The 24,693-nt window shown below is 33.6% G+C and overlaps 3 protein-coding genes and 1 pseudogene across 3 annotated transcripts; 2 read left to right on the top strand and 2 right to left on the bottom strand.

Annotated features, from left to right (window-relative positions):
* The first annotated feature begins 832 nt into the window (after positions 1 to 832).
* On the top strand, positions 833 to 9,787 carry LOC107606130 (Glycosyl hydrolase family protein). The gene is made up of 6 exons (XM_016308116.3): positions 833 to 1,352; positions 1,674 to 1,973; positions 2,479 to 2,648; positions 2,725 to 2,822; positions 7,951 to 8,724; positions 9,026 to 9,787. The coding sequence occupies exons 1-6, from the start codon at positions 939 to 941 to the stop codon at positions 9,616 to 9,618; spliced, it is 2,349 nt and encodes a 782-aa protein (XP_016163602.1). The 5' UTR covers positions 833 to 938; the 3' UTR covers positions 9,619 to 9,787.
* A 1,961-nt stretch (positions 9,788 to 11,748) lies between these two features.
* On the top strand, positions 11,749 to 14,520 carry LOC107606129 (uncharacterized). The gene is made up of 6 exons (XM_016308114.3): positions 11,749 to 12,112; positions 12,767 to 12,853; positions 13,129 to 13,305; positions 13,445 to 13,543; positions 13,689 to 13,934; positions 14,031 to 14,520. Exons 2-6 carry the CDS (start codon positions 12,767 to 12,769, stop codon positions 14,337 to 14,339), a joined length of 918 nt encoding a protein of 305 aa, XP_016163600.1. The 5' UTR covers positions 11,749 to 12,112; the 3' UTR covers positions 14,340 to 14,520.
* Positions 14,521 to 14,926: 406 nt separating this feature from the next.
* Positions 14,927 to 18,736, bottom strand: LOC107606127 (phosphoglycerate/bisphosphoglycerate mutase). Its single transcript, XM_016308113.3, has 9 exons — positions 18,307 to 18,736; positions 17,815 to 18,079; positions 17,456 to 17,679; positions 17,058 to 17,176; positions 16,801 to 16,957; positions 16,528 to 16,629; positions 16,310 to 16,429; positions 15,352 to 15,408; positions 14,927 to 15,264 (listed from the first exon to the last, which is right to left on the bottom strand). The coding sequence occupies exons 2-8, from the start codon at positions 18,074 to 18,076 to the stop codon at positions 15,367 to 15,369; spliced, it is 1,026 nt and encodes a 341-aa protein (XP_016163599.1). The 5' UTR covers positions 18,077 to 18,079; positions 18,307 to 18,736; the 3' UTR covers positions 14,927 to 15,264; positions 15,352 to 15,366.
* Positions 18,737 to 21,482: 2,746 nt separating this feature from the next.
* On the bottom strand, positions 21,483 to 22,326 carry LOC148554307 (uncharacterized; annotated as a pseudogene).
* Positions 22,327 to 24,693: the final 2,367 nt, after the last annotated feature.

Genomic DNA, 24,693 nt, shown 5'->3' with positions numbered 1-24,693 from the left:
TTTTTAGAGATATGATAATTAAACTAAATATTTATATACTGAAAAATTTAAAAAAAAAAATCATCAGATTTTAATAATTTTGATTGTCATTTGACAATCATAAATATTAAATTGTCATCTAAATATATAAATTCTAGAAAATGTGGATATAAATTATATTGATTTATCTGTATAAATTCTGATAAATATAAATATAAATTATATATTTTTTGTATATAAATTACATATAAATATGAGTGTAAATTATTATTGTCAAATATTAATAAAAAAATATGTCTATAAATTATAAAAAATATAAGTACAAATTATACTGATTCATGTATGTAAATTTTAATAAATATATGTATAAATTATATATTTTTTGTGTATAAATATATATAAATATGAGTGTAAATTATTACTGACTAAGTGATAATAAAAAATAATAATTTTTCATAATCACGTAGTATTACTCTTATATCTATGTTACGTGTATACAAAAATTAACTATTAAAATTAATATTAATATAAAATATATATTAAAATATAAATATATATTAAAAATAAATTAAAGTATATATATACTTAGATACAAATACATTAATGACTGATTTTGGTAATAATATTCATATTTTCTTTATTTCCATTTACCTAAGAGCTTTGCCAACCAATAAAAACTAAAGGATAAGGATTCGCCAAACCGGGTATACAAATGGTTAAGTTTTTCTTAGTAACATTCAATCATCAATTCTTATTTCTTTTTATTTTTTATCTTTTTTGTCGGTTGATAAAAAAACTTATTGAAAAGTATAGATTATTTGTTTTGATTGGATTGAATAAAAAAGCATGGCATTATTATTGTTTGTTGACATATGCACACACTGAACACTAAACAGAGTTGTTTTCACTTCTTTATATAAACTGGATACCATTCTGTTTCTGGGTGAGTGTGAGTTCACATGACACTTTACGGTGACAGCATGGCCCTCTCACCACTACTCTTCACCGTGATCTCCTTCTTGCTCCTTTTCCGACTCCAGGCAACACCACCACCATTTGCTTGTGACTGGTCAAACCCTTCCACAAGATCTTACCCATTCTGCAATCCAAAGCTTCCAATCGCTCAGCGAGTCAGAGACCTCGTCTCAAGACTCACATTGGACGAGAAACTCTCCCAACTCGTCAACAAGGCCCCTCCCATTCCTCGCCTCGGTATCCCCCGCTACCAGTGGTGGAGCGAGGCACTCCACGGCGTTGCCGGCATTGGCGGCGGCATCTTCTTCAACGGCACTATCACTTCCGCCACCAGCTTCCCCCAAGTCATTCTCACCGCTGCCACTTTTGACTCCCACCTCTGGTACCGAATCGGTCACGTGAGTCACTTTACTTTTTGAAAGTGTAGAGACTTTAGTTAATATATCAAATGTGAAAACTCAGGTGCAGTCGACTTTACGTTTGATTTTACGTGAAGTTGATAGTTGAGAGCTGTTAGATGATTTGACTGATTTGACTAAATTTTTATCTAACGGCTCTCAGCTATCAACTTTACCTGAAGTTGACTGTAACTAAGTTTTCATCTATGCCAAATCATGATTTTTATCATTTAACAAGTCTCAACTGTCAACTTTACTAATTGCACGTGAGTTTTTACAATTTGTTTTTTAACTAACTAATGGGGGCGCGTGTGAATGAAGACGATCGGGATAGAAGCAAGAGCAATATACAATGCAGGGCAAGCAATAGGGATGACATTTTGGGCACCAAACATAAACATTTTTAGGGACCCGAGATGGGGCAGAGGACAAGAGACAGCTGGTGAAGACCCACTCATGACTTCTAAGTATGCTGTCTCCTACGTTAGAGGCCTTCAAGGTGACTCCTTTCAGGGTGGAACACTCAGAGGCCACTTACAAGCTTCTGCTTGTTGCAAGCATTTCACTGCTTATGATTTGGACAATTGGAAGGGCGTTAATCGCTTTGCCTTTGATGCTCGTGTATGTCTTCTACTCTTTATTTTCTGCATTGGATTCTCTACTTGTCATAACATATTTTATTGTTTAATTAATTAATTATGTTATGTGAAGAAGAAACAAACATATATGGTCTCTGATTCTCTGATAGCCTAATTGATTTTTCACTTTATCAATGATTCCTCATTAATTAACTAGTCTTTACTTTTAAGGTGTTATTCTTTACACTTTACTTTGAGGATCAGTGAAGAATTATGTATATAATAACGATGGGGAGGATGTGAATATGCTATATGATGGTACACTTTACCTACTTGAATTTAATTTTTATTAATTCTTGAAAAAAAGCATATCTATAAAAGACAAGACCTTTATGATATTGGGACTCAATTCTAAGTTCCAACACTTTTTTCGGTGAATTTTATACATACATGATTTTGAATAAAAAAGGAAGCAATAAAATAATCAATTCTACGGACACAATAATTGAAATTTTGATATTAGAAAGTTATTATAATGAATGGTTCAGGTAAGTTTGCAAGATCTAGCGGACACATACCAGCCTCCATTTAAGAGTTGCATAGAAGAAGGACATGCAAGTGGGATAATGTGTGCGTACAACCGTGTCAATGGGGTTCCAAATTGTGCTGATTACAATCTCTTAACCAACATTGCAAGAAAACAATGGGATTTCGATGGGTAATTAATTCTTCCTTATTTTTGGGAGCTTCTATATCTGCCTTCAACGCCCTTGATTAATTTATATATGTAACAGGTATATTACATCTGATTGTGGAGCAGTGAGCCTCTTACATGATGAACAAGGATATGCAAAATCACCAGAGGATGCTGTTTCCGATGTCCTTCGGGCAGGTAATTATTCCATACTCATAATAATTCTGGCATATAAACTGTCAAAATGTTGGTTATAATTGGAATGTCAAAGTGGAAGATGGAAAGTTTAATTAATTATGTTATTAGCTAATTATATATGCATGAATACAAGTTTGATTGTATTTGTCACTATTGAGTTTTGTCGGCTTACGTGCTATATAGTAGTAGCTTTTTAATAATATCAACTATTAAGGCTACCAATTAGGGTATGAAAGTCATAGTGCTTTGGCCCATAGGACATGGTCATTGGTCCATACCACCACCTCACAGTTCACATTCATCATTTCTTATTCTATTATTGTTGTTAGGATTTGGTTTAACAAGTGGAAATGTGTTATAGAAAAAAAATTATTTTTATATATTTAATTAAGATTATTATAAGTTTCAAAAATGTATTTTTTTCTTGCATAAAACATTTCTACTTGTATATGTGCTTGTTAGTAAAATTCCTTTCCTTTTATTATTAGTTGTAGTTATTTATTATTTATGTGGAATATAAATCTGTTTATAATTTTCTGTTATATATCTGTCCGTTTTAAATTGTGGTCCCATCTTTTTTATTTTTACCGAAGATAAGGAGACTCGCGACTTCTTAAATAAATATAGAGAAACTATATTATATGAGTTATAACTCATTGACAAATTGTGGTCCCATCTATTATTGTCCCAATGGGGCTATGCCATTATCTCTGTTAAACAATCAAGTGTGAGATACAGCTCCATAAGTAAATGTTATATCAATAGTTAACAAAATAATTAACAGTATAGATAATTTTTTGTATAAGCGGTAGAAACTTTTTCATATTAGAAATGTTGAACAGTTGCACGTAAATCAAGATCCTTTTAAGTAAAAAATTAATAAAATAATAAAATAAAAGTTTAATCATTTTTAAATTAAAATAATAAAACATATTTTATAAAAATTATAAAATTAATGATAATTAATTTTTTATTTTATTATTTTACCAATTTCTTTGCTTCACACTATTCAAATTTGTTGCACTCAATCCTCAATTGTGACTCTCTGAGCCTTCACTTCAGAGAAGATTTTCTTATTTCTTTGAAGGTTGGCTTTTCATAGTGTGCCAGCCGTACCATACTGGCTTTTGGTCCTGCAAGTGGGCAAGTGGCAATAATGATTAATCCTTATACAACATTGTCTACGTATGTTTTAGCAATAAGAAAGTACAGGAAAACAATCTATATACTAGACAACGCGAATAACAAATTAAAAAAAATGTGAAATTAATTTTAAATTTCAGATTTTTAATTAATTAAATATTATCAATTTTAAAATTTAAAAATTTAAAATTAACACCCTTAAACATATTCATACTATGTACATTCTTACTACCTACCATCCTATCATAATAGTATTTTTGACCTCTGTCATGCAATCTCCATAGTGTCTAGTCGATCCACATCCACATTTTGTCGTTGTCGCCAGAGGCAACTTTGACGCGAAATACTTGTCTGTCCGAAAGTGCCGTTGTCCCGCGATACTCGTGTAGCCATAGTCATTGCTGTTTCACGATTCCGTGTTCCCGTCTACGTTGTTGTTCACGACTCCAAGGCCGCCGCTGCCTCCACAGTTTCTCTCCGGTCCGCATCTATAGTTTGCCGTCGTCGCCGGTGAGAGCTTTGACGCGAGGTGCTTGTCCGTCTAAGAGTGCCGTTGTTCCGCAATACCTGTGTAGTCGCAACCACTACTGTTTTCGCAATCTTATGCTCCTGTCGCTTCTGTTCATGACTCTTATCAATTAAGTCGGATGTTCATTTTACTATGTATATAAATGGTTCTTTTTATTCTAAAGTGGATGTTTAGTTGGGTATACTATTGGTATTTTCGTTGATTTGTTTGATTCTGCATGCACATGCTCCACAGGATGTTCATTTTACTATGTATGCGGATGATTCTTTTCACTAAGATGTAGATGTTTATTTGGGTCATACCATTTGGGTGAATGAAGTAAAGCGGCACGCGATGGAAGTGACAAAGACACGATGCAGCGGCATGGAAGCAAGGGCGGAGATACAAGGGGAGCGATGCAGGGAAAAAGAAGGTGCAGCTGCGGCGTCGGTTGCAGAAAGCACAGGAACGGCGCGTCGCATAGGAAAAGAAGGTGCAGCGACAGTGCGGCGCGTTACTTCTTTAGACAGTGGCAGCAGCGGTGAGGTACGTTTGTGATGGCGCGACAGGGAAGGCGGAGTAAAGCGACTACGGTAAAAGAAGAGAAAGGTGGAAAGTGAAAAGTTAGGATTGTAGTAGATAAATGGAGTGGAATATTTTTTTTTTTAGTGGACCCGAAGTGCAATCCGTTGTTCCACCTCCCATTATCTACCTAACAAAACTCTTTAGCAATTAACAGTGTTTCATAGACCCAAGTTTAAGATATTCAATGGGTAAATTTATCAATTGAATAAATTAATTTAAGAATTTAACATTTTTTTAAATTCAATTATGATAAAATTTAAAAACATTTGTGTTAATTTGATAGTTACTTATGTAATAACTAAAAAATGATATGTGTATGAATGTATCTAATAAACATGAATTTAATTTTTAAATGCTAGTTGTATGTAATTATGGATGTTTGTATATGAACTTATGAATGCTATGCGTATAAACTTAGTTAGTACATTATAATTATAAATGCACATAAAAGCACAAAAAAAAAAATTAAATCAATTTATTATCATACCTCATCAAAGCTAGTCTGGTTTTTCATATTCTCGAAAATTGGTTGACTGGCAACAATCTCATCGGATGAGTCCGTCTGTTGTTCAAATTATTCTTCAACTCCTTCCGACATAGATATTATTTTTTTTTGAAAGAAAACAGCTCAACACAATAAAAGTGGAGCGAGTAGAACAAAACAACTAAAAGACTAACATAACAAGCACCACGATAGCACGAAAAAATGGTCCCCAAGTCATCTCCGGCATAGCCATCAACAACTAAAGGGATCCCCATCGCTCCACTCGTTAACACTATTCGTAGTCATGTTGATAATTTCTTCAACTCCTTTGCATGTGTCTTGAAAAATCCTCCTATTCCTTTCCAACCAGAGGCTCCAGACAATCGCACAGAAGCATCTCAACCGGAGGTTACGCTCCTTCATCCTCCCCGGGTCTTCTGTCCAACTTAGAAAATGCTCTTTCATCGATCCCGGGAGAGACCATTGTCTTCCAAAAGCTGAGACCCAAGCACTCCACACCTGCCAAGCAAATACACAACCTAGAAACAAATGATGTACATGTTCCACATCATGATTACAAAGAACACAAATAATATCTTCCTGACTGATGATTCCAAACCGGCTCAGCCTGTCCTTTGTATTTACTCTTCCTATTAGTACAAACCAGACAAACAACTCCATTCTGGGTGGCACCAGCCCTTTCCAAACAGTCCTGGTGAAGCTGTAACTAGTTACCTCTGCTGGAATCAGTTCCTCCTGCATCACCTGCACAAATGAGTTAGTTGTAAAAATACCTCGCCTATCATATTTCCACACCACTATGTCCTCTCTGTTATGTACTAATTTTACAGGTCTCAAAGCCTCATGCAAATCACTCAGGAGTTCCAACTCCCATTGGAAGAGCTCTCGCCTCCATTGGAAGTTCCAAATCCACTCAAACCCATCCCAAAAACCACACTCCCCTATAACAGATCCACGTTGGTTTGAAACAGAGAAAAGCCTCGGAAATCGAGCCTTCAGAGGCCTACCAAGTAACCATACATCCTCCCAGAACCGAGTCCGACGCCCATCACCAACCTCCATGGACATGCCTGCAACCATCTTATCCTTTAAATCTTGATTCATGATTTGTAACTGGCAGATATCCTTCCATACACCTCCTCGAGTAGGCAATTCTTGAGTTGGCAGTAGCTCATTGGGATTCAGATTATTGCAAGAACATATCACCTTTTTCCACAACGGGCACTCTTCCTTTGCAAATCGCCACCACCACTTAAACAGCAACGCTGCGTTGCGAACCATAGCATCCCTAACTCCTAGTCCTCCTAGTTTCTTCAGCGCCTGCACCACTTCCCACCTGATAAATGTGATTTCTTGTAAATTTTCTTGACCTATCCCAATTATACTTGAAGATCCTTCTAACAATGATAAACATATTACATAATGCCTTTATGTTTGCTAAAAAATGAATTAAAGAAAATAAAAATCAATTACAATTAAAGTCATTTAATGCATATTATTATTACCGTTCTTTATTATTATTAATCTTCATCGTATTCTTAAATATAAAATTCAAATTATAAAAGGGAATAGTAAGTAGTAATTACAAAAAAGCCTAATAGTTAGAAATATGATATTACAACTAATATTATTAATAAGTGGGACTGATAAAAATATGATAAGTAAATTGATAAGAGAGTGAGATAAAAAATCAAACTATTATTAAATTATATAAATAAAGTAAATTATGAAAAATTTTAGTTAATTATGACTGAAAATTTTTTGTTACCAAACTTTTTTTAATACATATTAAAAATTAGTTAAACAACACATATACTTAAACATAAATACATAATGCTGATTTTACTAACGGATTAGATATCCAAATAATATTTTTGTTAAACTAAACTATATAATTCATGAACGGATATTTTTATATAAAAATAATTAAAAATTATTAGATAATTTAATATTTTTAAATATTTGACTAACATAATACGATTTAATATTTAAACTATCATCTTTGCATAAAGATATCTTTATATGAGTAATTATCTAATTAATAAAAAAGAGATAGATAGATGCACAAATATCCTGTATTAAAATAAAAGAGGAATGATATGGGCCAACAACTTTTGTGATTTGTAACCATCAAATAGCCATCAATGATGGTTTTAATGGTGTGAGATTAGTGTGAGATTTCATCGAATGGCTCACTTTTCTTTGCTAGTTACATGCTGGCCAGAATTTAACAAAGTTGCTGGCCCTAGACTTTTCTAAAACGAAATTTAGACGGTACCAAAAACATACAATGTAAATAATCTGATTCGATGGCTTGAATCCATAACTGTAAAATAACAGCTGATATGACAATTTATAGGTGGTAATGTTGTTTTGAAAATTTTCAGGGATGGATGTGGAATGTGGAAGCTATTTGACAGAGCATGCTAAATCAGCAGTATTGAAGAAAAAGTTAGCTACATCTGAAATAGACCGCGCCCTTCACAATCTGTTCTCAATCAGAATGAGGTTAGGACTATTTGATGGAGATCCAAGCAAGCTCCCATTTGGGTTCATTGGACCCAACAACGTGTGTTCCAAGGAACACCGCTACTTAGCTCTCGAGGCAGCAAGAAACGGCATTGTCCTCTTGAAGAACCAACACTCCCTCCTCCCACTTCCTAAAACAAATCCTCCTATCTCCCTCGCCGTCATCGGCCCCAACGCCAATGCTTCCCCTCTAACACTTCTTGGAAACTATGCTGGCCCTCCCTGCAACCAACTCACATTGTTGCAGGGCTTCCAGCATTATGTTAAGGACACTCTCTACCACCCCGGATGCGACGGCGGCGCCAAGTGCCCTTTTGCCCACATTGACCAGGCTGTTCAACTTGCCAGCAAAGTGGATTATGTTGTCATGGTTATGGGGTTGGATCAGAGCCAGGAGAAGGAGGAGCGCGATCGCGTTCACCTTGACTTGCCCGGCAAGCAACTTGAACTCATCAATGCCGTCGCTAAAGCTTCTAAGAGGCCCGTTATTTTGGTGCTTCTCTGCGGAGGCCCGGTGGATATCTCTTCCGCCAAGTATAATAACAAAATTGGAGGAATTCTATGGGCTGGTTATCCCGGGGAACTTGGCGCCATTGCACTTGCTCAGATCATCTTTGGTGACCATAACCCAGGTTAGTTAGTATTGTTAGAATATATTAGGATCAATTAGAATTATTTAATATATCTGAATATTTATTATAGGAGATTACGTCTTTATTATTACGATTCTCTTAGCACCTATAAATACTCTTCTTATTGTATCATTCTAAACAACTTGAATAAACAACTTGAATAGACAATTTGAACAGACACACAAATTCTTTCTCCATTTAGTCTCTTGTTTCTAACAAGTATCAACGTTCTGATATCATGTCACGAAACTATTTCTGTTGATTTCAACTTAACAATGTTTATGTGTTCAATGCAATGCAGGAGGAAGATTACCAATAACTTGGTACCCAAAAGATTACATAAAAGTACCAATGACAGACATGAGGATGCGTGCTGATCCTTCATCAGGCTACCCTGGTAGAACATATAGATTCTACACAGGTCCTAAGGTCTATGAATTTGGCTTTGGCCTAAGCTACACCAAATACTCCTATGAATTTGTTTCCGTCACGCGCGACAAGCTCCACTTCAGCCATTCATCCACTCATTTCATGCTACAAAACTCGTCAGAAACCTTGAGGTACAAGTTAGTCTCAGAGTTGAGCGAAGAAGCTTGCAAAAGCATGGCGGTTTCGGTGACTGTGGGAGTTCAGAACCATGGAAGCATGGTTGGGAAACATCCTGTGTTGCTGTTCTTGAAACATGGGAGACAGGGGAATGGGAATCCTATGAAACAGTTGGTTGGTTTTGAGAGTGTGTTGTTGGATGCAGGGGAAAAGGTTCATGTTGGATTTGAACTAAGTCCTTGTGAGCATATGAGTAGAGCAAATGAGGAAGGTTCATTGGTAATTGAAGAAGGATCTCATTTGTTGCTTGTAGGTGATGTTGAGTACCCAATTCATGTCATTGTCTGAACTCTTAAATGCCAAAGATTCATAATTCTTCAATAAGGTCAAACCTAAGTTGGTGCCAAAGTGAAGTGGTTATTTATAGACTACTAAACTAAATGCATCACAATTCATAATTTGATCTGCTTCTTAATTATATCATTATGGTCAAGGAAGAAGTTCTCTTTTTTGTGAAGCAAGTTGTTGAGATGTTTAATTAACTTCTTATAAGTTTGTTCTAATTGTTTATGTATCATTATTTGAATAGAATGTGTTCCATTTAGGGGTGGCAAACGGGCCTAAACCTGCCGGGCCGGCCCGCGTAACCTGCCAAAAAAGGCGGGTTGGACTGGAAAATTGGGACCGCCAAATAGCAAAAGCCTGCCTAACTCGCACCGCTTAAACCGCGGGCTTTGGCGGGGTGGGGCAGGCTTTCCCGCTGGGCTTAGTATTTTTTTAGTGAGGGGGTATTTTTATAATTTTTTGGCCAAAATCTAACTTTCCCAACTTAACTTACAAGAGTATGAAGATAAAAATTGAGTGGTTTGGATTATGTTTATGTTACTTTGGAGACAATATTTATAATTATATTTTAAATTATGTTTATTTTGTTTTGGAGAGAATATTTATACTTATGTTTTGGATGAAAACTTGGTTTATAATTATGTTTATTAGATATTTATAATTACAAAGACTTTAATGTTTATGAATATAGAAAATATAATTTTTTATGCCTTTAGAAATTATGAATTTATTAATATGGTTATAAAATTATATATATTATTTAAGAGTTAATAGTAAAAAAAAAAAAGAGGAGCTTTGGCGCCCGCCAGCCGCAGTTAGGCGGGGCGGGCTGTGATTCTAGGACCGCCAAAGGGCGGGCTTTTGGCGGGGCGGAGCGGACTTCCCCACTTGCCACCCCTAGTTCCATTACACTAAAATTAGTCACATTAGTATAAAGTATACGTTGGAATATAAATATATATTAAAAATAAATTAAATTATATATGTATTTATATATAAATACATTGATAGCTGATTTCAGAGACTAATTTTACTATTTTAGTGTATAAATAATATTTTTATTATTTTTTAGCTATAAAAAAATAATTTTAGATGGATTATATATCTAAACCCGAATTAATATTTCAATAGTAAATATTATTTTGTAACAAATGGAATATATATGTTTGATGCGAATCTTAATAATTGATAAAGTCGACCAAGGAATGTCCCACATGACTAGATGTCTTATTCAGAATTCGTATGGTTGATATTTTAGGAAGAATTAGTATGATGAAGCTTATAAGAAAAAACAATTGACCACTCACCTTTCACATAAGAAGCCATTGATAAATTGACAGCTTGCATCAAACATTCTTACAATAATTTGCATGATAGGTTTCATTAATATTAGGGTAGTCACTACCATGACTATGGGATTTTAAAAAGTAGGTTAAAATTAAAATATTTTTTTTTAAAAAAAAGTATTATCAAATTATAAAAAATATATAATGTTTTTTGTTTGTATTAGAGTATAGATCAAGTCGAAAACTTAATGACTAATTCTTTAGATACTACTGCAGAAACATAAAGTGAATTACTCTTCCGAACAAACAAGCTTTATTCTTATTCCTATCTGAGTATCGAATTCGAAAAAAATGATTAAGAGACACAGACTTTCGCCTATTTATGCCAACCAAACTTTAATTTTAATATTTATATAATCACGGTAAACCATAATCACCGGAGCTTAATCATACTAAGATCCACCTTTATATTATATGAACTTTCATTCTTCTTTTGAAAATGAATTAGTATTTTAGGATCTTAAATTGCTTTCTTGCATGCTAAATGTTTATCCACGTAGCAAAACAAGAATCAAGTATTCTCTAAAATCCAAATTTGATTTAAACAGAAGTATTTAAAAAAAAAAAAAATGCAATCATCAACCACCCCAACATAACTATTTAAAGTTGGTAGATGGAGTATTAATGTGCGTCCAGTGAACGTGTCCTTTTCTCGTTTATAGTTTCAGAAAAGTAAACCCAAAACTTAAAAGCGTATGGTTGGTTGTTGCTATCTTATAACATGTATGTTACACTTACACATGCATCAATTTTTTAAATAGAGTTCTTTGAATATTTTGAAGCTACTAGTAACAAAAACTGTCAAGACTTTAAATTAATATCAATCCAGAATGTTAACGTTTTCGAAAAAGAATATAATTGAGATAATATGACATGTGAATAGTTGATTGAATAATGGAGGATGATATATGTTGTTCCATGAGCCAGAAATGCCTATTATATGGGGTGGCAACGCAACCGTGTCACTATTTATTTTAATGCATGATTGAGTTTGTGATAGTGATAGTGACCATGAGAGTGAAATACTAAATATAAGTACAAGAACCCATACATTGATACATACATAGTTCTCCATCCACAGTTTAAGGGAGGGATAAGGTTGTGTTTTTTCTTGTTTCTTGCATTTTGGAATCCAGCTTCTTGGTCCCCAGGTACCATTTTTCCATTGTGTGTATATATTTCTCTCTGCTTCTTCTTTCTCTGCTTTCCATTCTTCACTTTCATGTTAGTCATATCTACTTTTGTACATACCTTAAAAAAGAAGTGAAATGTTAATGATATGTATTCTAATATATAGTTTATTGTATAACACATAGAACTTATTAATTCCTTAATATGTTTATGATTGATCATCTTCTGTCTATTCTTATATATAACTAAGCTATGTTTTCTTAAATCGTGGGTTTTGCTTTCTTATTTGTATGGATCTTCAAATTTGTTCAGATCTAAATGGATGGTAATACGGTATGAATTGTTTACTAGGTAAGTAAGGTTTATACGTACAAGAAAGGTTATAACTACTCTTAAGTCTTAACGGATGAAACTAACTTGCTAACTAAGTCTACATAGAACATACTAGTACTGTGAAATCACGTTTTGTTAACCACATACTAAGGTAATTTGACTTAAGTGGCTATAAATATAAACCTATATTTCAACGAACAAATCATAGGCAAAGCAAAATAAACTACACCTAAATTGTTCATTGTTAATTTATACCAAAAAATCATAGTTTGCTTTATATGTTACTGACCTTTGCATTATTGTTCATTAATCATTGTTATAACTTTTAGAAATTCTTTCAGATGATGAGTGGTGTGAATCATAGAAACAGTAGTACCGTCTATAAAGGCCATGAGAAAATATTAATATCACAAGAAGAACAAGAAAAGGTACGTTAGCTTTAAACAATCGCTTTGTGCTTTTATTTTTAGTATTTTTTATTTTCAGAATTTTGCGAAGTAAAAAAAAAAACAACCGAATATGTCCATTGTCAGATATATTTTCAAAGGTGAAAACTCAGGTGAAGTCGACTTTACGTGAAGTTGATACTGAGAATCGTTAGATGATTTGACTGATTTGACTAAATTTTCATCCAACGACTCTCAAGTATCAACTTCACGTGAAGTCGACTTCAATTTGAATATAATAACTTGGTTGCTTGCAGATCAATGAGGTGAGAAGGTTGATAGGTCCATTATCAGCAAAGGCATCTGTTTATTGCAGTGATTTATCCATATCAAGGTATTTGAGATCCAAAAACTGGAATGTGAAGAAGGCAACACAAATGCTGCAGCGGAGCCTGAAATGGAGAGAAGAATACAAACCTGAAGAGATACGTTGGGTGAGTCACTTCTATCTCGTAGTTTCTTATATGTCAAGATTGCTAGTATTGCTTTGCATATAAATTTGCTGTGTTCCCAACATAGAGACTTGGGTCAATATTCATTATTCAACCCTTTTTATTTTCCTTCTTGGTGCAGGAAGATGTTGCTAATGATGCAGAGACTGGGAAGATTTATATGCCAGGTTACTATGACAGGCATGGTAGGACAGTCCTAGTAATGAGGCCTAGTCGCCAGGTTAAACTTCACTAAGAGTCAATTACTTTCTTTTAAAACTCACATACTAAAGTTGATAGCTGAGAACTGTTACATAATTTGATATATTTGACTAAATTTTTATGCATTTCTTATTTCTCTAATATACTTATGTTTATTTGGACAGAGAAGCACAAATGATATAAAAGAACAGATTATGTATTTTGTATACTGCCTAGAGAATGCCATATTCAATCTTCCACCAAATCAAGAAGAGATAGTTTGGCTGGTTGATTTCCAGGGTTACACTTTGGCAAACCTTTCATTCAAGATCACACGTGAAACTGCTTTTATATTACAAGAATATTATCCAGAGCGCCTTGGTTTGGGATTTATGTATAATGCACCTAGGATCTTCCGGCCATTCTACGCGGTAACTAACTAACTAACTAACTAACAGGTTTTGATAGTTATGATCATAAATATAGTAACATCTTGTGATGTCAAAGCTAAAAGTGAATTGCTGCAGATGGTGAAGCCTCTGTTAGAGTCCAAGACTTACAACAGAATTAAGTTCGGTTACTCAAACGATCACAACACCAAGAAGATGATAGAGGATTTGTTCGATATGGATCAACTTGATTCTGCATTTGGTGGGAACAATGACACTGGATTTGATATAGTAAAATATGCTGAGAGAATGAAAGAGCAGGATAAGAAGGTTGCCTCTTTCTGGGCACTGGTAAAGACTCCATCATCATCAGTGTCACACAGTGCAAGTTCTTCAGACTCAACCAGTTTAGATCCAGATTCTGATGGTTCTAACACAGAGAATTGAATGTTCCTAATATCTTGGTTAATGAAGGTAGAAAACTGTTACACTATACCTGTAGTCTTTTAAGAAGTTCTGAGTCAACTGTAATATGTGGCAAGATGCCAAAACGTTACTTTATGTTGGATATTATAAGCTTAATGTGAACTTTATGTTGGATTTCATGAGTTTATCAGACTAACAAAAATGTATATTTTACATGGTAGTTTAAGTGCCCTCTTTTCTTTTTTAAAAAATAAAAATAAAAACAAAAAAATATTTGGGATAGCAAGCTTCGACCCTTTTTTTTTTGGGCTTGGAGCTTCTTTTTTTCCTGATTGTGTAGTATTGATGATTGAATGCGTAGCAAATGTTTCATGGAAAAAAAAATTACAGAGTATAGACCATGAAACACTAAGATATAGATAACCTGCAAAGTGTTTTGATAGAAAAGAAATGAAAAAGTTCTATTTGAGTTATTTTACATTGTTCAAAATTTTCAATATTCTTCAATAAAACAGGTACAAAAGTCAAAACAGCTTTGTGTAAAACCGGAAATAGCGTTTAATCCTCAACTGCATGAGAAATGAGTTAAAATGATGTTCTGAGAGTACTTTGGAATAACTAGTTTCAAACTTTCAATAATGAAACATTAATTATATATCCAATAGAAGTCCACATTACAACTCATTTACAATTATATAAGAATGAATCCGAACTGAAAATATTACATGACTATCATACTACAACAGTCACATGGAAACAATTGCTAACCATACGATATAAATATACCTAAGAATGAGAGCGTTTCTCCCAAATACACGGCTTCAAAACTTTACTAAAAAAAAAATCCAAAACAACCTTGTTTTAGGGCAAGTGAAAATATTCACGCTACCCCCTTTGTATGTGATTCAACTGCTATAATGCTGATTAATGGTGAATATTGTATCTCCTGAAATAGTCAAAAGAGAATTGGATTCAGTATATGGAGAGAGACGAATGAAAATATGAAAATTGAAAAGAAGTATTGAGTGTTTACCAAGAAAACATATCATTAGAACATCTCATCCAACTTCTGTCTGTAAAGAGCCAATCGCTGTGACCAAACAATTGCTTATAGAATTAGTTAAAGATGAAGGTTAGAAGAATGAATAGAACAAACGATAGAGCTTCATCCCTGGGGAAGGAAAATCGAGGAACGAATAATGGAACTCATAATAGGGCATCAATCAAAATAGCAGATGACTCACAAGTAATCATAACAATAGATTACAGAAGCAAGACAACAAAATACAGTCAGAAGTTTGACGAAGCCACCTTTTTTATGCGTTGCAAAAAGCAGTAAATATTACTGTATTTACTATCATAAGAGTTTCTTCACTGATAAATTGTCAACTATTAACTACGTTTTGTTCATACCAAACACACTGATTGAAGAAAAATGAAATATTTTAACCAGGAATATCATTGCATAATGGCGTGACAACTTCCTTATCAGAATTAGATTTGTCTATGGACTTCCTAAAAATAAAGGTGAGGCTTAAAATTACTCACAAAATGTAACAGGGCTCAAACTGGAACAATGTAACCTGATACTACTTATATAAGCAAAAACTTGTAAGATTCAAATGAAAGCCATCAATAATGAAATTCAACTTTCATCCCACTAAGAAATCCATATTTAATCTTAGATTTGGTTGCTGGGTACAATTATAACAGCAAAGTTTTCTTAGTTTAGCAATTAGGACATCTGTCAATATCAATCGTTATAGCATAGCACATAAAGACAAGAAAAATAATATCACAATTCACAAGCCAAACTATATGGAATTATAGATGTTATATTCTTTATATTTCTTGTGTAATACAAGTGACATTGCACTTGCGGCATTCTAGGCAACTGATATCTATCTTTAAATCAAATCCTCTATGATGAAGAATTTTTTTTTAGAAGATTAAAAAAGGTTGAAATATAAAAGCTGATATGAACTAGATACCTTGGTGTAAGCATAAACCCCAGCTTCCTGTGGTCCTATGGGACTCCCCCTCCTAATGAATCTTCCCTCTTTGAAAATATATAGCATTGGAATTCCAGTTGACAGTTCCAAACTAATGACCTATAGAACGGTTAGAAGGAAAATCTAAATAAATAAATGATCACTATTTAGTGTGATATATGAACCTGAGGCACCATAACTCAGCATACTCCAATTACCTCTTGGGAAGTTAACTTGTCGAGATACATGATAATGGATCTCAGGGAGTTTCCGTGGGCAGCGATCATAACATTCTTTCCGGATAAAAGTTGAGGTTCAATCTGCAACACAATGTCAATGGAACAATCCCTTGTCAATGTCAAATGATCACTTCAGCCACAGCAGAAATTCAACCATACAATGTATCAAACCAAATACTTCTTGTCTAGCACATATAGTGTTGAAGTTACTCGGTATAGCACATATAACATCAAAATTAAACTTTCACTTACTTGGTCTCTAAAATAGGCAACTGCTCTTTCAGCACACATTTCCAAACTTTCTCCATTGGGAGGAGGTGTGTCATAGCTTCTGCGCCACTCATGGACTTGCTCTTTTCCATATCTGTCAGCTGTTTCTTGTTTATTGAGACCCTGTAGTTCCCCATACCTGAAATGATAACAATTACAAAATGATGATTAGATCTCAACAATATTCTGAACATTGTAAAGCAGGAACTAAAAGCAAAAATAAGGAAAAAGATTACTACATTCTTTCATTTAATTGCCATGATGCTATGACTGGTATAGACTGTTTTTTAGTGTCTTCACTAAAAACTTGACTCCATTGCCTTGCTTGTTCACTTTCATTATGAATGATGATAGGCACCTGAAGGAATTTTTATGGTTAACAGCTTATAAATTGAACTTTAAATAGTTCTTCAAATTGTGTAAACAACAAAAGTTCAGTATGCCAGTATATGCATAATGAGCAATAACCAGAGCATTACATGTCAATTTATCGATTACCTAACTTTCTCGGTTAGTTTCAGTTTAGCAGTGATTTTGGAGCATGCCATTGCCATGCTTCCTAATTCCTAATATGCCCTAAGCCTTCTAATAATGAGATATTTTTGACACCATAAGATAGTTTTCCATTCTTTTTTACCTTCTTACGACGATGCTGGGTCATGGCAAGCATGGCAGTCATTTGTGCCCGAATCAAAGCAGATGTAAATATCACATCAACTGGAATGCTGCTAATTCTTTTGCCAGCTTCTATTGCCTCATCTATTCCCTTCTTGCTTAGTGGAACATCAACACAACCTGTGAATAAGTTCTTTTCATTCCACAGCGACTCACCATGCCGAATGAGGATCAAAGCCGCTTCATCTGAAATAGAAACATATTGAACATCAATTAGTTAACTTTAGACCCTAAAATTCTTGAATGTTTCACTGTTTTGCACACATGAATGTCTAGCAATAGATATAGATTACAAATTACCAAAAGGAGTATCTATCTTACTTGATTTCTTGTTAGTGTCAGTGGTGGGTGTTCTTGAAGGGGATAATGAAACTGGATCTGCCACCGATGTTTGAGAAGCCGAAGATCGAATAACACTGCGACGGTTACTGCAGCTAGAATACCTAGCTCCTCTGCTACTCACAGAATCCTTATTCACCAATCTCACAAAATTGTTCCTGAGCCTCTGCTTATGATTAACATTGTTGGCATAAGAATGAGACTGAAAAGTCCCAATAGCATGGCGATACACTTCAGCAGCCATTATCTGAAGCATTGAAAATAAAGCAATACCAATTAAACCCTGCTATCCTACACAAATAATCCAAAGCAGTATCTCGATTCATCCACAAACACGTATGATTCAAATGAAACAAGAAAACGCACAAACGCATAGGAAGAAAATATCCATTAAAAAAAAAAAAAACTTAGATATCAAAAAAATAAAGAACAAGTAATCAAACTTAGATCTATGCAGAGATGAAATGAGCGTACCGAAGATGGAATGAATAAGGAAGAAGAGAGAAATGATTGATATATAGAAGCGGAAATTAGGCGGGCGAGAAAAACGAGGTGGCAATGCAACGAAGGTAGCGTAAAGCTTTAATTACAGAGAGAATCTTAATTCTAATGCAAGGGAGAAAAGATGGCGGAGTTATACAAGGTGAGGTGGTGGTTACAGCCGTACAGGTGTCGATTTTTGGTGGCAGCCAAAAAAAAAAAAAAAAAAACCTGACTGGCGATGAAAATTGTTAGTTATAGAAGAAATCGCAGCTTGGTGTTGGGTTGGTGAAGGTGACGTTATTTAATATTTATATTACAAGTTCCATCAAAGCATGAACGCAACAGTGCTTGAAAATGTTGTTGGTTTGAATAAATCCCACAAACACTGTAATGCCAAATTTGAAACTTTGTAATACCGAACTTTATTTTTGTGCTGATATATATACTCATTTATTTTCCTCCCTTGCGTCAATAAAACGAATAATCCTTGCGAATATGCTTAAAAATTTCCAACTGTAGGTTTTATCATTAATATTAATTATTTTTATTTTATCGGAGAATTAAATTTTTATTATCAATAATCAATTAATAAAGTAATAGATGCGTAAAAATAAAGAGGATAAAATTAAAAAAAAAAAAACAAAAACGACATATAAGTCTCTGATTTTTTAAATTTTTGACAAATACATTTCTGACAAAATTTAAATTCAAAAAAATTTCTGACTTTAATAAATGGAGGACAATTTAATTCTTCCGTCTATTTACCTCTCATACACCAAACGGAATTGACTGATGTAGTTGAAACGGTATCTAGGTGTCCGTTACGGTGCCAAGCTAAAAGGGGAATAAAGTTCGAAGTACAAATAAGTTCTTGATGCTGAAAACGACGTCGTTTTGTAAAGGTAATCCTAATGAGATTTAAATTGGGTTTTCTGAAATAACATACGCAGTAGTTGTTCATATTTGTTGATGGTGGTATTGCTTATATTGATAGCCAGCGATGGAAGCTCATTAATCACGAGACAATGCGGAGGTGGTGGCAGACGACAGGAAGGCTCAGTTGTAAATGCAGCCCCATGTTCAGTGCAAGCTGGGGATGAGAAAGATGGTGTCGCTCCAAAATGCTTTTGCGGGATGTATGCCATATTTTATTTGTCGAAGACAAATACCAACCCAAACAGACTATTTTTCGGATGCCCATTTTTTAAGATAAGCTCACAATTTTTCATATATATGGATGAAGTTGAAAGTTCTTTTTACCAACATATTTTTCATACTATCCGATTTGATTTAGGTGAAACAACCATATTGCAAATTCTTTGTGTGGGTTGATAACCACATTGAAAGAATTGGGTGCATGGAGCCAACAAAAAAATTGGATGACAATCAGAGCTTAGATGTTGAAGAATATTTTGGAAAGAAAAAATTGGAGAACAAAATGACTGATCTAGAGCAAAGTTTAATTTACCTAGAGAACAAGAAAAGCAGTAACTTCTAGGTCATAGTTATAGGCTTAATTGTTGTAGTTGTTGGTCTTTGTTTATTTAGGGTATGAAAAATATGAAAAAAAATGTGGATTGTAGTGAATTATATATGTTGATTATTTTGGTCAATATGAATGAAAGAATGAAGATTTGAATTATCCATATCTTGTTGCCTTGAAACAGATATAGAATGCATGTAAATTAATGTTTATTTTCATTCAATGATCCTAAGCCAGAAACAAACCATATATAATTCATTCATACAATTCATTCATTCAACCTAAACCATAATATAGGAATATTATCATACCGTAATATAATAATGTTTGGAAAAAGAAACTGTAGCAGGTATATCAACTCTCGGTTTCCAAAATACTAATTCGAAAGCAACTAAATTGGCTAAAAGAAAGTTTTTCAATATGTATTACAACCAAATATTGCATCAAAAAACTAATATTTGTTTCCAAAATAAGTCAGGAACAAGCACGTCACTTTTTCTGGTCCTTGAAGCCTAGATTTGGTATAAACTTGAACATTTCTGTTGTGGCACAACTTGTTGCTGCCAGGGTCTCCTTTGATACTCCTCCACTCGATTTTGTTGTCACACTTGTTGAAGTTGGTGGAGCAACTTGAGTCTGAGTTGTAGTTAGTGCAGGTGGCCTTTTGATTGGTTGCTTTGATCTAAATTTAGCTGGTGCTTTGGAATGAGTCTGATTTATTATCTTGATTGGTGCTTGGCTGAATGATGTTGTATGTGCTGGAGTTGTTTCTGTTGGTACAACTGGTCTTGCTGGAGTTGTTGATGGACATGGTAAGGCTTAGTTTGGGACCATTGGAGTGTCGTGTGCTTGTTCACCTAGAGTTGCCTGTTGTATATTCTGGCCAGCCTGCAACATTTATAATGAAGACATATAAATCCTTTAACTTTTCTATTAAAGACACATAAATCCTTCATCATTCATAACGAAGACAACTAAATCCTCAAGTGCTTTGTTACCTCAGGCTCTGGAGCAGATTGGGATAATGGAAGTTCCACTAGTGCTTGATTACTTGAATTCTGGTGCTTTGATTTCCTGGTTTTAGGCTTTCAGTTAGGATTAGATGGTGCTCCCTTGCACATCTTGTAGTTGTGACCCTTTTCGCCGCACTTGCTGCATGTTATGCGAAATGTTTTTCTTACCTTGTCCTCTTGGATCAAATCCTTTATTGGATTCTTCTTTCTTTTATGCACCTTTGGCCTACCAATCGGCCTCTTGATGGGTGGAGGATCTGACTTGATATAACCTGTTCTATGCCAAAATCATCTTTCAAAAAATTACTAGCCTCCTTCCTAGTCATCTGAGGATGGATAGCTAGCCTTTTTTTCAATTTTCTTGCTCAGCCAGTGTTGGTAGCAGCATTACTGCCCATGTCCCTTGCACATGTATGTTCATATTTAAAAGTTTTAACCTGAAAGCACCTAAGAGAATTATTGTAGGATATATGTACAACCCATGGACATTCTTCTCCTTTGCAATCCACCCGAACCCTTTCTTTATAGTTTTTAATCCACTGAAGCTCCCTACCCTCAGATATGAACAAGTCCTTCACCACTTCTTTAAAACCATCAAGAGTTGCAAACTTGGTGCCTACTTCAAAGTGGCCTTCTCCAAATCCATACTCATCATTGAACTTGGGCCAGTGTTACTTTTCAGCTTCTTCATCAGAAGAAACAGGGGTATGCAAATCCTCTGAATGGTATTCATAGTCATACTCTGAATCAGTGGAGCTTGAGTGTACAGTAGGCCTATTACTAGGCCCACCAGTTTTCAATGAAGGCCCAGCTCGTTGGTCTACACTGGGCCCAACACTTGGTTGTACATTGGGTCTTTTTTCACCAATATTCGATCTATTCTTCCTTGGTGCATCCTTCCTCTTTAATGGATCCTTCTTGTTCTCTTTCATTTTTCTCTTTGCTACAACAACTTTTTTTCCCTTGTAAGTCATACTTCTCTTCTTTTTGGTACGCTTCTCTTCTCCACTGCTCTCTTCATCATCACTGTCATCATTATACCCCAGAGGTAGAGGCTTGTAAGGTTCATCCTCCGTACTCTCGTAGTTGATGTCATCAAATTATCACAGATGTCATCTAGTTCTATACACTCAACATTTTCAGTTCCTGCATTTCCGCCTCCTGCTTCTTCTACATACTCAGGTTCATTGACAACATGATCAAAGTAAACATAGAATTCATCTTTTTCTTCATTCCTAATCAAATTGTCACACAATTCACGAATCTCACTATCCCTGTTAAACGATGAAGCCCAGATTCTATATCACTAGCCGTATTATCAAACTAGTATATTGCCTTGTAACCAGGATATCCTAAATCCTCATACAACTTCACCAAATCACCAAAGTTGATAAAATTTATGTCCATCTCTGAAAATTTTTTTACTTTTCTATTCACATAAACAAGTCTCCCATTACCATTCCTCACAAACTTTCCTCCATGGTGAAAAACAGGAATTACATATCTATCAGTCATCTGTAATTTTCAAACAAAAATAAAATCAACCCACAATGCATAGAACCCTTAAAAACTTTAAAATGAGGGCACAATAACTTTTTTCAAATAAACTGAAACAGAAAGCAACCATGGCAGAATGCATTTGCATGCATTGCACCCTACACTAAATGGAACCCTAATGCAAATGTGATCATGAACGATGTGGATTAGCTTACCTTGATTGATGACTGAACTTCTTCAGCATACGAACTTTGTTTCTCCTATTCCACCTTTTTCGATGACGCTTCAGTTTCGTTTCAGAGGGAAGGAAGCTCTGGCTTGATGAAGGGGTTAGGGCAGTATATGGTAATTTCTGTCTTGTCAAAGGGTTTTTAATAAGAATGGGCTACCTTTGCAAAATAACGTCGTTTCAACATCAAGGACCTATTTGTCCTTCAAACTTTATTCCCCTTCTAGCGTGACACCGTAACGGACACCTGGACACCGTTTCAACTACATCAGCCAGTTCCGTTTGGTGTATGAGAGACAAATAAACGAAAGGATTAAGTTGTCCTCCGTTTGTTAAAGTCAGAGATCTTTTTTTATTTAAATTTTGTCAGAAATATATTTGTCAAAAATTTAAAAAGTCAAGAACCTATTTATTTTTTTTTTCCAAAAAAAAAAGATGCTGACTTATTGTTTGTTAAAAAAATTAATTTTTTTAAGATGTAGATTTATTTTTGTTGTAGTCAAATTTGGGTATAATGATTAATCGAAATTAGAAAATAATTTACTAACAAAAAAATATGAATATTTAAGATTTTGACATTTATATATATATATATAAATGCTAAAAATTATCGTCTAAAATTTATATTGATTAATATATATTAACTGTTTTATTTTATTTATTGTATTTATTTTAGTAATGCACGTTATAATTGAGAAATGACATATTTAAAAAATTAAACTCTTTTAAAGTAACGAATTTAATAAAATAATATTTTAATTATTTTTAAATTAAAATAATAAAATTCACATATTATTTTATCATTTTATTAAGAATTTTTTTCTCAAACAAAAGGGCTAGTGGAGTTCTCACTAGATGATAAACTACATATGAGGGCTATTAAAAAACATCGCATAAAAGTAAAATAAATAAATAACTACAAGATTTAGCATGCTTTTATTCTACATGCAAAACGTGCCATCTGCAACTGTGCTTTAAAATTACGAAATACAGAGAACTATATATTTTATTCATGTCATGCCATTTAAAAAGAAATCTATGGTTTTACCCAAAAAGTTTTGTTTTTTTTTTCAAATAAATTTATTTATCTACCAAACTAAAAAGTTCCGCACATATTTCTAGCTTAGATTGTTAGTGTTTCAAGTGTGAGGAGTGTTGAAGTTAGTCCCACATCAAATAAAGCAAGGAAGAGTGAGGAGTTTATAAGATAAGAGACCCAATAACTTGACACCTTAAAGTTTTGAGTTGGATATGATGTCTTTTCATCTTATGTTCTCTTACTTGATTCTTCCCAAAATCTCCCCGATAGTTGAAAGCTCCCTACATGGCCCCAACAAGGATATCAGGTTCCTTACTTCCTTCGTCAAACAATTCAAAAAATAATAATTTTTTACTTATAATAATGTTTTAAAATATTATTTTCTTTGACAAATTATTTTTCACTTAAAATTATTAATTTCAATTATAATTTAGTTTTACTTTCGTATCTAAATATAACAAAAAAAAAAAAATCCTTTTTTAATCCTTTTCAAACATGTTCGATGTACACCAATTATTTTATGAAAATAAGAAAAAAATTTAATAATCAGTACAATTTATTATTTTTGACTAATATTTTTAATTATTAATTTAATAATAATTTTATTCTAATAATTTAATAATATATTTTTAATTTATATTTTTAAATATTAATGATTAATTAATTATTTTTTAACATTCTTATAAAAATAATTTATTAGACCATCCTTTCGTTATAATTTGAGAGTCCAAAAAGCCATCTCAAACAACCCTCCTTGCCCCCTGTCTCACTCAAGCCAAGTATTTTCTTCTATTCGTTGGAGGAAATAGATCTTCTTAGTTGGAATAAATTTATTTGAATATGTAATAATATGATAATTAATTATGTATATTCATCAATACTATACATAAGATGGATTCTAATATGGAAGGAACTCACTTTAATGTTGCGGAAATATTTAACAACAACAAATAAAATTTATTATTTTTAATTTTATTTAATATATTTTATAATAAATAAATATTAAATAAGATAAATTTAAGTTGATTATTTTTTAGTAAAAATTTATATACATTTATTTTTATATGAAATTGATATTTAAGAATTATTAAATAATTTGATAAATTTGACTAAATAA

This window comes from Arachis ipaensis, chromosome B7 (assembly GCF_059453495.1).
Source record: "Arachis ipaensis isolate K30076 ecotype BB chromosome B7, ASM5945349v1, whole genome shotgun sequence".
NCBI classification, from domain to species: Eukaryota; Viridiplantae; Streptophyta; class Magnoliopsida; order Fabales; family Fabaceae; genus Arachis; species Arachis ipaensis.
This window is presented reverse-complemented; position numbering and strand designations above follow the sequence as displayed.